This window comes from Ursus americanus, chromosome 23 (assembly GCF_024610735.1).
Source record: "Ursus americanus isolate L20-20 chromosome 23, mUrsAme1.1.p, whole genome shotgun sequence".
NCBI classification, from domain to species: domain Eukaryota; kingdom Metazoa; phylum Chordata; class Mammalia; order Carnivora; family Ursidae; genus Ursus; species Ursus americanus.
In genome coordinates this window covers 22225526-22239463 of record NC_142149.1, presented here as the reverse complement: position 1 = coordinate 22239463, position 13938 = coordinate 22225526, and the positions used below count along the sequence as shown (strand labels likewise).

The 13938-nt window shown below is 59.1% G+C and overlaps 1 protein-coding gene across 1 annotated transcript in view; it reads right to left on the bottom strand.

Moving 5' to 3' along the window:
* The window catches only part of SRCIN1 (SRC kinase signaling inhibitor 1), a 67130-nt gene that overhangs the window by 22203 nt on the left and 30989 nt on the right, over nt 1-13938 (bottom strand). The window contains exons 5-13 of the mRNA XM_087854456.1: nt 10640-10663; nt 6864-7059; nt 6072-6270; nt 5579-5672; nt 4181-5067; nt 2991-3083; nt 2700-2743; nt 2194-2381; nt 844-1019 (exon numbers count right to left, since the gene is read on the bottom strand). Coding sequence (XP_087710582.1) covers nt 844-1019; nt 2194-2381; nt 2700-2743; nt 2991-3083; nt 4181-5067; nt 5579-5672; nt 6072-6270; nt 6864-7059; nt 10640-10663 — 1901 coding nt within the window. The remainder of the gene's footprint in view (nt 1-843; nt 1020-2193; nt 2382-2699; nt 2744-2990; nt 3084-4180; nt 5068-5578; nt 5673-6071; nt 6271-6863; nt 7060-10639; nt 10664-13938) is intronic.

Below are 13938 nucleotides of genomic sequence, written 5' to 3'. Positions count from 1 at the left end.
ACAAGAGAAGGCTGCTGTGGAGTGGGGGGTGCTCGCTCAGTGGATGGACAGCAAAATGCAGCTTCTCCCTTCAACAGTGCCAGACAATGGGATCTTGGCCAGACAGCCATTTGCTAAATTTGGATCAGAGGACGGTCTCCTGTTAACCATTCCATGTCTAAGCATTTGGGAGCTGGGTGTTCTCTATTCCTCACTCTTTCTGAAAAAGCTAGAGCCTCGTTTCAGCAGCACCAGGACGGGAGGAAGGTTTTCCTTAGCGAGACCTGGTCTCAGAGGTCAGGGACTTGGAGTGGTGACAGTTGTGGCTACCCAAGGGTCACTTTGTACAGGTCACAAGCCAGAAAGAAAGCAGACAGAGAAGAACCCTGCAGCTGGCCACATGAAAGGAAGGCCGCAGGTCAGGGGGAAGCCAGACTGTGGACCATGAGGAAGCAAAAACAGCAAAAGCAGGGCATCAAGCCAGGAAAAGAAAAGAAAGAAAGAAAGAAAGAAAGAAAGAAAGAAAGAAAGAAAGAAAGAAAGAAAGAAAGAAAGAAAGAAAGAAAGAAAGAAAGAAAGAAAGAAAGAAAGAAAGAAAGAAGAAAGAAAGAGAAAGAAAGAAAGAAAAAGAAAAGAGAAAAAAAAGAAAAGAAAAAGAAAGGAAATCAGGAATTGTGCCAGATGGGCAAAGGTTTGTGGGTCACAAAGAAATCAGGCCACAGAGGAGAAGGAAATCAGGCTTCAGACCAGACCAACGTCACCTGTAATTCAGGAGGAAGGCAGCTTGGCCTCCCCGGGAAACCAGGCTGCGCGCCGAGGCCGCACCCCCAGCCCTCCCTCCTCCGCCAGGGAGCCCAGCCTCACTTGAGCTGCTGGGTAATGAGCTCCTCGTCGTTGAGGTAGCGCAGCCGCTCCTCCTCCACCAGGGTGCGCTGCCGCTGCAGCGGGTCCTCCTGCCGCCGCGCCGCCTCCGACACGCGCATGCTCAGCTCCGCCTCTGTGCCCTTCAGCAGCGCGCGCAGCGACTCCAGGTTCTGTAGCTGCGGGACGCAGAGGGACCAATGGACCCGGGTGGGAGGGGATGGAGGTGCTCAGCAGGGGAAGAGCCGGGAGGAGGCGGGCAGAGGACAGCCTGATGCTGGGCGGGCTTCACAGAAGAAGCGGCTGCTCGGCTGCGGCCGTGAGCAGCAGTTAAAGGGCGGGATTGGAGAAAGCAGAGGCCCAGGGCTAAATCCTGGGGAAGAATAGAGGCAGGAGGAGAACCGCACGCGGGTAGTGGAGGGAGAAGTGCTAGATTAAGGCATGCAGAACGTGCGGCTGCGTGGCAGTGGCCGTGAGCAGCAGCGAAGGGCTGTAATGGTAGGGGGCGGAGAACAAGGTTACGGGCTGGGGAAATATAGAGGCAGGAGAACGGGATGGGTATATTTGGGGGGCAAGAGGTAGCCCTGTGTAGGGCCGTGCCGACTGTGCGGCTGTATGGCTGTGGCTTCGATGAAAGTCTCGAGCCCTGGAGTTTGATAGGGCTTCCGTGGCTAGAGCAAGATTAACTTAACGCTCGAACCCAGTTCTAAGGCCGAGTTGGGGCAATGACGGGGGTGGGTGAGATCTTATCCGTTGCCCAGATGGCAACTCTCTGCCCCCTCTCCAGCCTGTCTCTGCTCATTATTCTCACCTGATGGGCCCCAAGGCCCTCTCGAGGAGCGGGCACAGCGATGCCAGGCTCCTGACTGGTGGGACCATCTGCTAGGCGGGGCAGGGCGGTGAAGACTGTGCGGACTCGGGAAGGGGTAGCGGAGGGGATCTAGGGGGAGGGCTTCCGCCCAAGGGAGTGGAGGGGAGAAAGAATGCTGGGCACGAAGGAATTGGGACTGTCCTGAGGGATACTAACAGGGGAAGGGGCCTCAGTGGGGTGGACTGGGGTTCCAGGAGAACGGTGAGTATTCAGGCAAGGGGAAGGAGGGCGCAGTGAGGGGAACAAGGGCGAGCAGTGGGGCTTGGCGAGGGAGCAGAGATTCAGCGAGCGAGCGGGAGCTCGAGGAAGGGTAAGGGGAGAAAGAGATCGCAGAGGGGCCCAGTGAACCGCAATGGACTCGGGTGAGGGCGTAGGGGATCGGGCAAGGCTTGTGGGAAGGGTTTTCTGCGCGAGTGGTTGGGGCCTGTGGGGGAGGGGCTTGAGGGGGCGGGGCCGGGGCGAGGCCCCGGAGCTGGCAATACCTGGAGCTTTCGCAATTGCTGAAGTTGGCTGCGCAGGTCACTGGTGCTGTTCTGCAGGCCACGCAGGTGCAGCTGCATCTGCAAACGGCTGATGGCCGTGGGCTGTCCCGCAGGAGTGCTACCGGCTGAGGGCGGGGGAGGGCCGGACACTGGGGTGGCGCCGCTGCTCCGGCTGCCTGACCCACAGGCTACAGAGAGGGACCAGGAGGATGGGAGAAAGGCAACAAACCTTGAGCCTGCAAGGGTCCAGGACAAGGTCCTTCCCACCCCTGTTCCTCACAGTAGCCAGAGAAGCACGTGGCTCTGACTCCCTGCCCCAACTAGTGGGTCAGACCTTCTGTGGGGAGCAAAGCACCAGGGCAAAGCCATCTTGGGTTAAGGTGACTGCTCATTGAGCCACTGAAGCCCAGTGACGTAGCTGATGGTTTAATTCCCACTTTACTGATTCAGAATCTCAGGCTCGGAGAGGGCAAGTACCTGTGGGGGAGGGGCAAGGGGCCACTCACGTGCTGAGGGGGTGCCTGCTCCATTGGAGCCTTCTATCTTCTCACTGTGGCACAGGGAAAAGATGGTCATCAGAGGGTCCAGGCTGATCCCAGACCGTCAAAGCTGTGTGAGACTTTAACATAATCTCCTCCAGTCCCCTGATGTTGGGATGGAGTCCCAGAGAAGGAAAAGGGGTCACCCAGAGTCACACACTGAGACATTGGCAGAGCTGGGCCCAGCGCTGCTGCTGCCCACTTTCCCTTCCTCTTGCCCCAACCATAAGCCCTGGCAGTGGTGTTGAAAGACCTTACCTGGGGGTCTCAGGCTCGGAGCCTCGTAGTAGGGCGCTCTGTACCAGGCCCGTGAGGCTGGCAATCTGCTTCTCCATGGCCTCCATGCGCTCTCTGGAGAGGACGGTGGCTTTAAGCAACCCCTTCTCTAGGCTTGAGGGTCCCTCTTGCCCAGCCCCTCATTCTTCAGATTGATAATTAGAGGAAATATCATTCCCTCCCCAGCCACCAGCACACAGACAATTCAAAGGGCCCCAGTGCCAAAGGTTCAAGCCCACAGTCCCCCACCTAACATTGGGGGATAGTCATCCCCTCCCTTGCCAGCCCCATCTCTCACTACTGGCTCCCTAATGGGCCCCACCCAGGCCTCTCTGTGCCTCTGTACATGTTTTCCCCTTTCCTGGAATGCCCTCCTCCCTACCTCCTCCCTGAAGCCATCCCAGAGCCCCAGCAGATTTAAGGAGTCCCTCCTCCCAGACCACCTATATACCCTCCCAAGGGAAGGGCAAGTATTTTTTAATGTGTCACCCCCACTAGACAAGGCAGGAACCAGGTTTGCCCAACTTGGCATCCACAGTGCCCAGTGCAGTGCCCGGCACACAAGCCACAAGACAGCTGTGTGAATGTGAATTGTTTCTCCTCATCTCTCAGCAGCACTGCCTGAGGACAGAAGGGGACAGGTCAATGCTCTGGTTACCTCCTCCAGCCCTGCACCCTTAGGATGGAGCTGAATAATGGGGCAAGGGTTCCCCAGCTTGGAGGCTACCTACCGGAATGTGCCTCTCTCCCCATCCCTATTTCTTAGCAGCACCCCCTCCCCAGTGGACTTCAGCCGACCGCGTGCTGGACAGCTCTCGTGGCGGCAAAACTCTGCCTGAGCAGGAAAGGCACTAGATTGCTGGTTCAGCCTCCATTTTAGTTGGGGAAACTGAGGCTCAGGGAACGGATGCAAACCCAGGTTTCCAGAGACCTTGTCTGGGGCCTTTTCATCTAACCCCCAGCTCTTGCAGAAGGAAGGAAAATGGCATGTCCATCTCTCCAGTGCCCTCCATGCCACATCCAAATTATTCCGGCGAACCCTCAAGTCTACTCCGGGGTCTACAAAGGACTCTGGGGCCTCACAGTCCAGGACACAATCCTGCCACAAACTGCCGCATCCCCTCTCTCCACCCCACCCCCAAGTGCCCTGAGGCCTCGCGAGCGGCTCTCACCTGGTCTCCGTGTCCTTGGCTGGCACCGGCGGACCAAACCCAACAAGCGGGCGCTCCCCAGGCCCGGGGAAGAGCTCGGGAGGGGGAGCTCCGGCCGTCGAGGAGCCCCCCGTGCTGCGGGTCTTGCCTCCGGGGCTCTCTGCGAAGACCGACGAGGAGCCCGAGTCTTTGCGGAAAGATTGGCGCACGGGCGAGCCGCGGCTGGGCGGCCCCGAGTAGGGGCTGTGCGGAGGCTGGGGGCCTCCGGGGGGTGCCGCCACATCGGCCAGCTTCTGCGGCGACGAGGGCGGCAGTCGGAAGCCGTAGCCGTCGCCGTAGAGCGGGCCACCGCCCGCCGCCTTGTACAGCGAGTCCTCCAGGTCGGACTGCAACGCCGCGGCCGAATAGGTGCTGAGCGAGCGCACCGAGCCCCGCTTGTAGAGGCCGCTGGCGCCCGGGTAGGCGAACGGGTCGCCGGCGGCCGCGGCCAGGCTCAGGCGGCCCTCGTGGAGCAACCCGTAGGGGTCGGCGTAGAGGCCCTCGCCCTTCACCAGCACCATGCCGCCCGCCTTGCCTGCCAGGTCCTCGTCCGGCTTCACGTCGCGCCGCTCCAGGATGGCGCTGGGGCTGGGGCTAACGCCCTGGGCGGCTGGGGCACCCCCCAGCCGCTCCGCCGCGTGGTGCACCGGGCTGCCCGCGTAGGAGGGCGGGCGCCCCCCGGCGTAGGAGAGGCGCGAGCGCGATGGCGAGCCTGACTGCAGCCCCGACGGGAGCCCCGACGGGAGCCCGGACGGCAGCCCCGACGGCAGCCCCGGGGGCGGAGAGCTGGAGGCCAAGTGCGGCGCCGGCGACAGGTTGTTGAGACGCCGTGTAGGCGACGACTCCCGCGAGGCATACACCATCTCTCTCTGCGCAGAAGACAGTCCCCGAACCCCACAAGGTTGGTCACAAAGGGGATCCCTTGCGCCTTGCTTAAGGAGACAACACCTTCCCCCTGACCCTTAGGAAGTCCCTTCTGTTCTCTGCCTTCCCTCGCTCCTGCTGCATTTCGGCCCCTTTCCCATCAGGGGCTCCCAGCACAGAAGAAGTGGCAGATGGAGAGACATTAGAAGGGCAACCCGCGGCCCACCCTGCGGTGAGGGTTGGGGAAGCAAGAAGGGAAGCAGTGGTTCCTGATAGAGGCCTCCTACAATACCTAGAGGCCTGTTGGAAAAATCCTGAATGGAGGGGAGGGGGACACGGCAGATGAGGGGAAGAACCCATCCATGACCACAATTAGTGGGAGCCACCCTCTGCTTCAGCCTCTATGTTACCTACTCCAAAAACTGGCCCTGATCCCTGTTGATAAGTAACTAGACTCTGTGCTCCTGGACCCTATCTGCCCAGCCTCCCCAACTCCCTGGGGATCCCCAGCCATACCCGGAGGTCCCCGTTGGTAAGGTGTGAGCCAGGGAAAGCAGCGTAAAGAGGCTCCTTCCTATAGATCTTGATAATACTTCGGTCCTGGATGTCCCTGAGGGGAAGGGGAAGGTGCAACGGGTCACCATCCTTCAGCCCTGCGATAAGGAGCGGTAGCTACTACAGGAAGAGGGAAGGGGGGGTGGCAAGAGGGGCCAAGAGCCCCAACCTCTTTCCAGCTTCTTGCTCAGTGCCTCAGATTGCCTGCCACCAACACACACGCCGCAGCCTCCACCCCAACCACCTCGCCGGGCTCATGCGCTGTTGCCAGGTTAGCTCAAGCCAAAACGAGCCAGCAGGGCTGGATGACTTAGAGGGGACGGCCGAGGAAGGAGAGGAGAAGGGCTGAGGTTGGGTCAGGAAGGCGCTGGGAAGGGAAAGGCCCGCGGAGTCGAGCCCCCTCAGAGGAGGAGCCTGGGGAAGCCCACCCCTCCTCCCCCGGGGCCACGCCCACCGGACGTCCTCCAGCTCGTAGAAGACGTTGCGGGCCTCGTCTTTGATGAGGATGGCGGTGTTGGGCGACTTAAGCATGCCCATGGTGAGCTTCTGCGGGAACATGTGCGCGATGAGTGCGTGCAGCGTGTCCAGGCTGCTGACCTCGTGCGTGATGTGCACGCGCCGGGTCTCCTCCCCGAACTGCAGGAACAGCACCCCTGCGAAGGACATGCCACATTCGCTGTCAGAGCCGCTGCCGCCACCGCCACCGCCACCGCCACGCCGGCCGGGAGAGCGAGGGGGGCCTTCAGGAGCCGCGCTGGTCCCGCAGAGGCAGGGTCTGAGGCCCGACGCGGCCCCGGAGTGCAGGTGCACCCAGGCGCTCCTCATGCTGCCGTCCCCTCACGGCGCCTCAACCCCAGGCAGGTAGGAGCCTGGACGAGGAAATGGAATTGGGGGCGGGAGCAGGTATGGCAGAAACAGGGAGTCGTTGCTGAGGGGGAGAGAGATGAGCAAGAGGGGGATGAAGGAAAGGAGGGCTGCTGAAAGGGGTGAAGGAGAGAGGAGGCTGGGAGAGAAAAGGATAGGGCAGGGGCTGGTGAGGAAGGGGAGGGGTGGGAGAGAAGCTGAGGAGGGAGAGGCCCAGAGGGAGGAGACTGCTGAGGGGCAGGGAGGTGGGAACGTGGCGAAGGGAACCAGGGGTTTGGTTGAGGAGAGCTGGAGCGGTGAAGGGGGTGAAGAGGGTTCCAGGGTGAGCAGAGCAGAGGGAGGAGCTAGCGGCCAGGAGGGGGGTGGGCCGGGCGAGCAGTACCTGGCGAGCGCAGCTTGGTCTGGCTGGCAGAACGGGAGAGGGGCAGGCTCTGTCGGAAGCGGTTCATCCTACTGAAGCCCAGGGGCAGCTCCGCCTCCGACATGGTCTCCAGCGACTCAGCCGAGGCGTATGACAGCTTGGCTGCCTGGTCTGCCAGCCCCGGCTGGGCTCCCTGAGTGTGGCGCGAGCTGCGGGTCTGCAGGGGCAGGGCAGGATGAGAGGAATCAAACATGAGCCCCTTTGCTCCGCGCATTTCCCCCATCCAGGGCCCAGGGAGCCCCTGCCAGCCAGTGACACACACAGGCACACACACACACACACACACACACACACACACACACACACACAAGGGTCTCCTGCATTCCAGACTCGCTGTGTGGCTACAGGAGAGTTCCCCACCCCCTTAGGGCCTTGGCCTCCCTGGGACACTCAGCAGGTAAGCAGTGGGCAAAGGACTCAGGCACCCTGGGAAGCCAGACAAGAAACCATCTGAGCGGGAGCCAGGGCACGCCTGCTATTTTAAGCTTCCAAAGAACAACAACAACACAAATTTGTCACTGAGGTGAGCAGCAGAATCGTTGAGCAAATTGGGGCATTAGTTCCAGACATTAATTAAGCGGCGGGTTTGTGAGCGGCGAATTTATCCTTCCTGGAGTTCAGAGGGTTGGGTGGGGGCAGGAAGCAGGGCCCAGGGAGGAAGCAAAGAGAACCAGGGGCCCCAGGATCCCAGCTCTGGGAGGTAGCTGGGAGAGGAGCACAATGTCCTTGACTTGGGTGCTTGGGAGAATCATCCCGAAGCTAGTTTCATACAGACTCTGCCTACTACATGCAATTCACGTGCACACACAGTGCATGTGCCTGACCTCAGCCCCTCCCTGCAAGGCACATGCTGCCACGCCGCCCGCCAGCCCGGTTGGCCTCTGGGAACAGCCTCCCCCAGGACCTAGTGTGGCAGCCCCTTGCCCTGAAGCTATAGCTGGGGCTGGTATCCCGCTGGGGCTAGGGAAGGGTGTCGTCCAGTGACTGTTCCCTGCCCCAGGGACAGCTCAGTCGATCTCTCCTTGAGGGAGGGGTTGCCATGATTTCAGTTATAGAAGAGCCTACTTTTGGCTGAAAGCTGGGGCTGTCACTCAGGGCCACAGTTCCTGCCATCCTGCCCCAGCCCCTGCCCTTAAACCTGGGTGCTGTCAGAAACTCTTTTATTCAGGGGAGAAGATAACAAGTAGGATCTGTGTTATGTACCTTCCATGTTATGTACCATGGATACATATATGGATTATATATTTTTTTTCCAAGAAAAAAAATAATGTTGCCCAATTGTACTTTTCTATAAAACAAGTTGCCTATTTTTAACAACAAATCACTGAAAACCATTATTAACATTGGTTAAGTCGGGGTTGAGACAGAGCTTTCTCTTTTATACATTTCTCTGCTGGGTGAATTTTGCACAATCAGAATATATCAGTTCTATAATTTAAAAAAGTGAAAGTATCTCTATAAAGGAATCATTTATTCTCCTTAGCTCCCTCCTTCCCCAAATCCTGATTAACCCCTAATTAATCTCCATCTTCATATTAGCTCAATTTAATGTTCCAATTGGATTAGCACTCTGGAAACGAGAGAGCATCTTCCTCTGATGGGCGATGTGCCCAGCTGTCCCCAGTGTGGTCTTGAAGGCTTGGGGGTGCGGAAGGCCAGATTCGGAGACCTCAGGGGGCATCCAGTCTCAAGCACAATGCCTTGACCAGTGAGTGGGTATGGGTCTGGGGATGAGGGAGACGGCGTAGGAACGAGGCCCACTTGGGGGATGCCTGTGCCCAGACTTTGGACCCTGTGGCTGAGCTCTAGCACCAGCACCAGCCTCTCACCTTCAGCCCTGGAGCGGCGTGGGGAAGCAGGTCTGGTGTGGTGGTCAATGAGGTTGCCAGGCAACCGGAACGCCAGTGGTTGCCAGGCTGATGTGGGTGAGGGGCACAGGATTCTGGCAGAATGAGGCAGCTAGCCGGGAATGAAGGGGGTGGCCACCGTACTGGGGGACACAAGTGAGGTGCAGAAACAGGGGCCAGAATGGTGTGGGGGCAGGGATCCTCGGGGCTGCTGACTGCAGAGAAGGCAAGACCCTGTCCAGGCCACCCCGGGGAGAAGAGATGCCCACATTCCCTGCCCTGCTAGTTTCGCTCTCCATCCTGGCCCTCTGCGCAACTTGCCATTCTCACAGCCTTTGTAGAAAACCCTCTTGAGAAGAGAGAAAGCCCATTAGCACTTCTCTCCAGTCCTGGGTTGAGTCAACAGGGCAGAAAAAAGTGAGACATCCAGGACTTCCTGTCTGTGAGGGAGATGGCAGGGACTAAAACGGTAATTCAAGCAGAGCTCTCCAAAGCTAGGAGGGGGCTGCTGTGGGAGGTGGGGCACGCCTGGCCCCAGAGGTATTCCAGCAAGGAGCCCATGACTCGTGGCCAGAGATCAGGCAGAGGGAACCATGAGTGGGGACAGTCAGGCGAGGATCTGAGGTTCCCAAAGGTGGTCCATAGCATGGGACAGAATCACTAGGGAGCTTTTAAAAACATTCTTTCCAGGACCCCACATTCACTGAATCCAAATCTCTGGGGGTTGGGCCTGAGGTTCAAGACTTCTGACAAGTTCCCAAGGTGATTCTGATTTGGGAATCAAGTCAGTGGCTGGGACTCGAACAGCTACTGAGGTAAGCTACCAGGTAAGGCTTGTTGTGAGCCAGGACGTGCAGTACCTCTCTTCTATCTTTACAACAACTCTATGATGCAGATATTGTTGTTCCACTTCACAGAGGAGAAACTGAGGCCCAGGGGCTTATGCAATTTGCCCCAGGTCCCCCAGCTAGTTAGTAGCGGACTGGAGTTCACCACCAGGCTCTCAGGCCCATGCACTGAAGCATTACATTCTACTGCTTCCTCCAAAAAGGTTGTGTGCCTGACATCATGAGTCTATGATTCTGTGATTTCTCTGATGCAAGGACTTCTCTCTGGGAGCGTGCTTGCAGATATGACACCTGGAGCAAGACGACACCTGGGGCGATAGGGACGAATGCCTCCCACCCCGTCACGATGCCTGGGAGTCGGAGGGCTGGAGATTCTGGGACACAAGCGGCAGCCTGATTTGGCTCGGTTCTGGGCCCGGGGGCCAGAGACGGTGGAGGAGGTCCCTGACGGTTCTCCCCCAGGACTCAGCAGGATGCCCTTGGAGGGGGCAGAGAGCTCTCCAGCTGTGGCTAGTCCAAACTGGCCAGGGGAGGCAGGAAGGCGCTCATCCCTGAGCTTAGCCCCCCACTTGGGCAACGGCTTTGGAGTGCAGGGCTGTGAGTCTCTTGCCAGGCACTGACCACCTCCCCCCCACCCCGTGCCCAGTAAGAAAGGGATGAGGGGCCCATCAGGGTCACAAGACCTCCGTGGCAGATGAAGGCTGAGTTCAGAGAAGAGGGCCCTCAACCAGATCACGGGATTCAGGTCCCTGCCTCCGAGCCAGCAGTGTCTCAGGTGGGGGTAAATGTCAGGCAGCCTCCCTCGTTCCAGAATGCCCCTCCCAGCGTGGGAAAGCCTAAACTCCCACTCTGGATCCACGAGACCCTGGCAGGCGAGCCCAGACTCTCTCCAAGCAGCAGCCACAGCCTGCAGCCCCCAAGCCCGCCACCCACACCAGAAGGTCCCGTGCAGACGCACACCCCTGTGCAAAGCATGTGCAGGGAGGGCCGGGGGCAGGAGGGCACATGCAGCTGTCACGGAAGCAGAAGCACACGCACTGACCTTGAAACTCCAGTAGTTTGGCTGCTGATGGAAATAAGAGAAGACATGGTTACGTGGGGGGCTGGGAGGGGAAAGCAGGGGCGGAGGCGGGTTAGAGACCCTCTGAGCTCAGCACTCAGCCCTGAGAGGAGGGCCCTCTGCCCTCCCAGGAACAGCAAGGAAGCCACTCCTGGTACATCCCGTCCTCCACTGAGACGCAGGCCAGCCCTGGGCAGGCTCCAAGCTCGCTGGCGGGGACAAGGGATAGCCATTCCAGATGTTCACAAGCCACGCATTCTAGTCACAGTAACTCAGAGAATCACAGGTAGGAAAGGTGCTGAAGACCATGATATAGGGAACCCACGAGACACTGGCAGAGATGAAGCAGAGCTGCGGGGTCAGAGAAGTGGCGTCTGGTTGTGATGGGCCAGGGGAAACTTCCCGGAAGAGGTGACATTTGAGCTGGGCTTGAAAAATGAGCAGCTGGAGATTGGGAGGAAAGGTGAGCTGAGCAGAGGGTCAGTATGGGTGAGTGCCCAGGGGCAGGCAGGCAGAGAGCGTGTTGAGGGAATAGTCGCTAGTCCAGTCTGGCTGGGGTGCCGGGTCTGGGAAAGTAGCAGATTGGGGCGCAAAGGGGGGCTGGGGCCAGCTGGGTGGGCTTCGATGTAGACTTAATGAGGCGGACAGGCAGAAAGTATCTGAATCAAGCACAGTGGGGTCAGAACTGGAGTCCGGGGGGGTTGATGTGGGAGGGGGTGGAAGAGGGAAGCTGGCAGCCAAGGCCAGGGCAGGGAGGCCTGTGTACCACAATGGCCCAGAATGAACAGAGCCAAGTGGACAGGTACCAGTCACTTCACAGTACTGGGCAATGAATGGGGAGCCATGGGAAGCAAGCGGGCTGGGGGTGGGGGGTGTTGTAGAGACTGGGAGTGTGGGCAATGTCCTAGAGCCAGATAGTTAGAGAGGGAGACTCCTTGTACCCCTAGAGTAGGGGACCTCAGGTTCCTCCTCATTCACACTAACCTAGGGTCACCCTGTCTTCCCTAGAGACCAGAAGGCCCTTGCAGATGGCTAAGGACGAGGAAGGAGGCCCAGAGGCCGGGCTGGTTCTTGGCAAAGCTGAGGGCGCCCTGCTGACCAATGCCTCAGCAGGAAGACAGAGGCCACAGATGGCCTGGCACTGGGGTGCCTGGCACAAGCAGACAAAATTCCCAGGCCTCAGAGGCACTGGCAGAGAAGAGGGACACCGAGGGTCCCTGCAAGGGGAGGGACATCACAGAGGGGTACCCTGTGCCGCCTAAAGGCTTTCACGGCAGAGAGGAGCCGGCCGGGGGCTGAGCCGAGGGGCCCTGCTGGGATGGAGGCTTTACTGGAGTTAAACCTTTAGGGCGGGGATGATGACAGGCTTGGGTTGGGATGAAGAGGTTCACTCACTAGGGCCAGCCCCATCTGAGCTACAATTCCCACCTCTCCACGCCCCCCCCCCAAACATTGGCTCCAAGAGACACAAAAGATAGTCACATGTCAGGCAAGTGAAGGCGACAGCAATGTCTGCACCCCAGCCAATGCCTAGAACAATCTATGGACACATGCCACCCCCCTGGGTGCCAGGGGATGCCCACAGATGCCGAGGGGAGGGGAGGCAAGAGGCTGGAGTAGCAGGCCCTAGCCACAGCTGCCCGTGGCCTTGGGCAGGGGAGGGGTAGCAGAGGGAGTGGACACGCCAGGGGCAGACAGAGCCAGGCAGAGGGCACAGGAACGTTTATGACGAGAGCCGTGTCTGCAGCCCCGGCAGTGATGGACGGCTCTGCAGAGAAGGCCGCCGTCCCTCACCTTCCACCACCATTACGCAGTGCACACTCAGGCTACGCACAGGGCCCGAATGCGCAGGCCCCACGCCGAGCCAAGCACAGACTCTCAGCCTCAGATAAGGACATCGCCGGAGATACCACCCAGAGCAACAAAAACACACTCACAAAGGGACACAAGACCTGGGAGAGAAGGCCTCCATGGTCGGAAACAACCCCGGAAACCCAGAGACAGAGATGTTCATATAGAGACCAGCGTGGCTCACACACACACATCCCCCCCCAGACCCTCATTGGCTCACGTACACTCCGCTCCTCTCGCAGGAACGCAAGTACCACTCACACCCCCCCAGTCTCCCCCAGTCACAGAAACACAGACGTGGATACCATTCACTCATATGTACACACACACACACCCCAGCCGCAGGCATACACAAAACAGTACCCACACGGTATGCACACAGAGAGACTCATCCCTCCTTCCCCCCACTAGCCAGGTCATAGTCCCTCTGGCCACCTCCGTGACAGCGACTGTCCCATGCCCATGATACCCCAGACATCAGGCGTGAGGTTTAACTCCTGATTCAAAAAGCGGAAGATCCCCCACCCCCACCCAGCCCCCAATGTCAACACATCTGACTCAGGGGCCTCTGGGGCCTGGCCACAGCCACACTAGCTGTGCCCTGAGCCTGGGCCTGCCTCAGACCCCCGAGGCTGGGCACGTTCATGGGGCGGTGAGCTCCGGAAGGGAGGGGTCACTAGCTGGGGACAGGGGAGAGGCCTGGGTAGCCTCAGTGCCACAGGAAAGCCAGGCAAATCCCCCTAGAGGGTAACAGTGGAAGAGTTGCTCGTTCGTGCTTGGCAAACTTGGGCTGAGGCTGAGAGCAGACTTCTGAGACTTCGGGCTCTGGCCCGAAGAGCACCCTCAGTAGACCCTAGCCCCTCCGGCCTCTCTGGAAGGTGGGAGGAAAGATCCTCTTTTATGTTAGCCCCACCAGGAATAAGACACATAGTCTCCTGGCAACTCCGTGTCCTTGGGGGAGAGGGGGAGACAACAGCGGGGAGAAGTCATTAGGAATGCCTTCCGTCCTCTGTCTCTGTCTCTTTCCAGGGTGTTAAACCCAAGGGACAGCCTTGGGTCACTGAGAGCAGAGGGCTCCTCCCGGTTTGCTAAGATGAGGCTCTCCCCATCCGACCTCCTCACCCTTTCCCTGGTTGTCTATACCTCCTGTGTACCTAACAAAATGCCTGGGTATGTGGTAGGCCCTCCACAAATATTTGACCATGAATGAATGCAAAGAAAATAGGACGAGCCCATAGGAGGAGGGGGATGTGTCTGAGTACTCCTGTCTGGCACCGCTCCCGCCATCTCCTGGCACCCAGCGCCGCTCAGCCTTCTGGGCCTTTTCCCTGGGAGTTTCCCAGCACCAGAAACCCCCTGGAAGGAAGGCAAAGGGCAGGAAGGGCCCAAGAGAGGTCTGGCCCCTCACCCCCAGCAAACACTTCCAACAC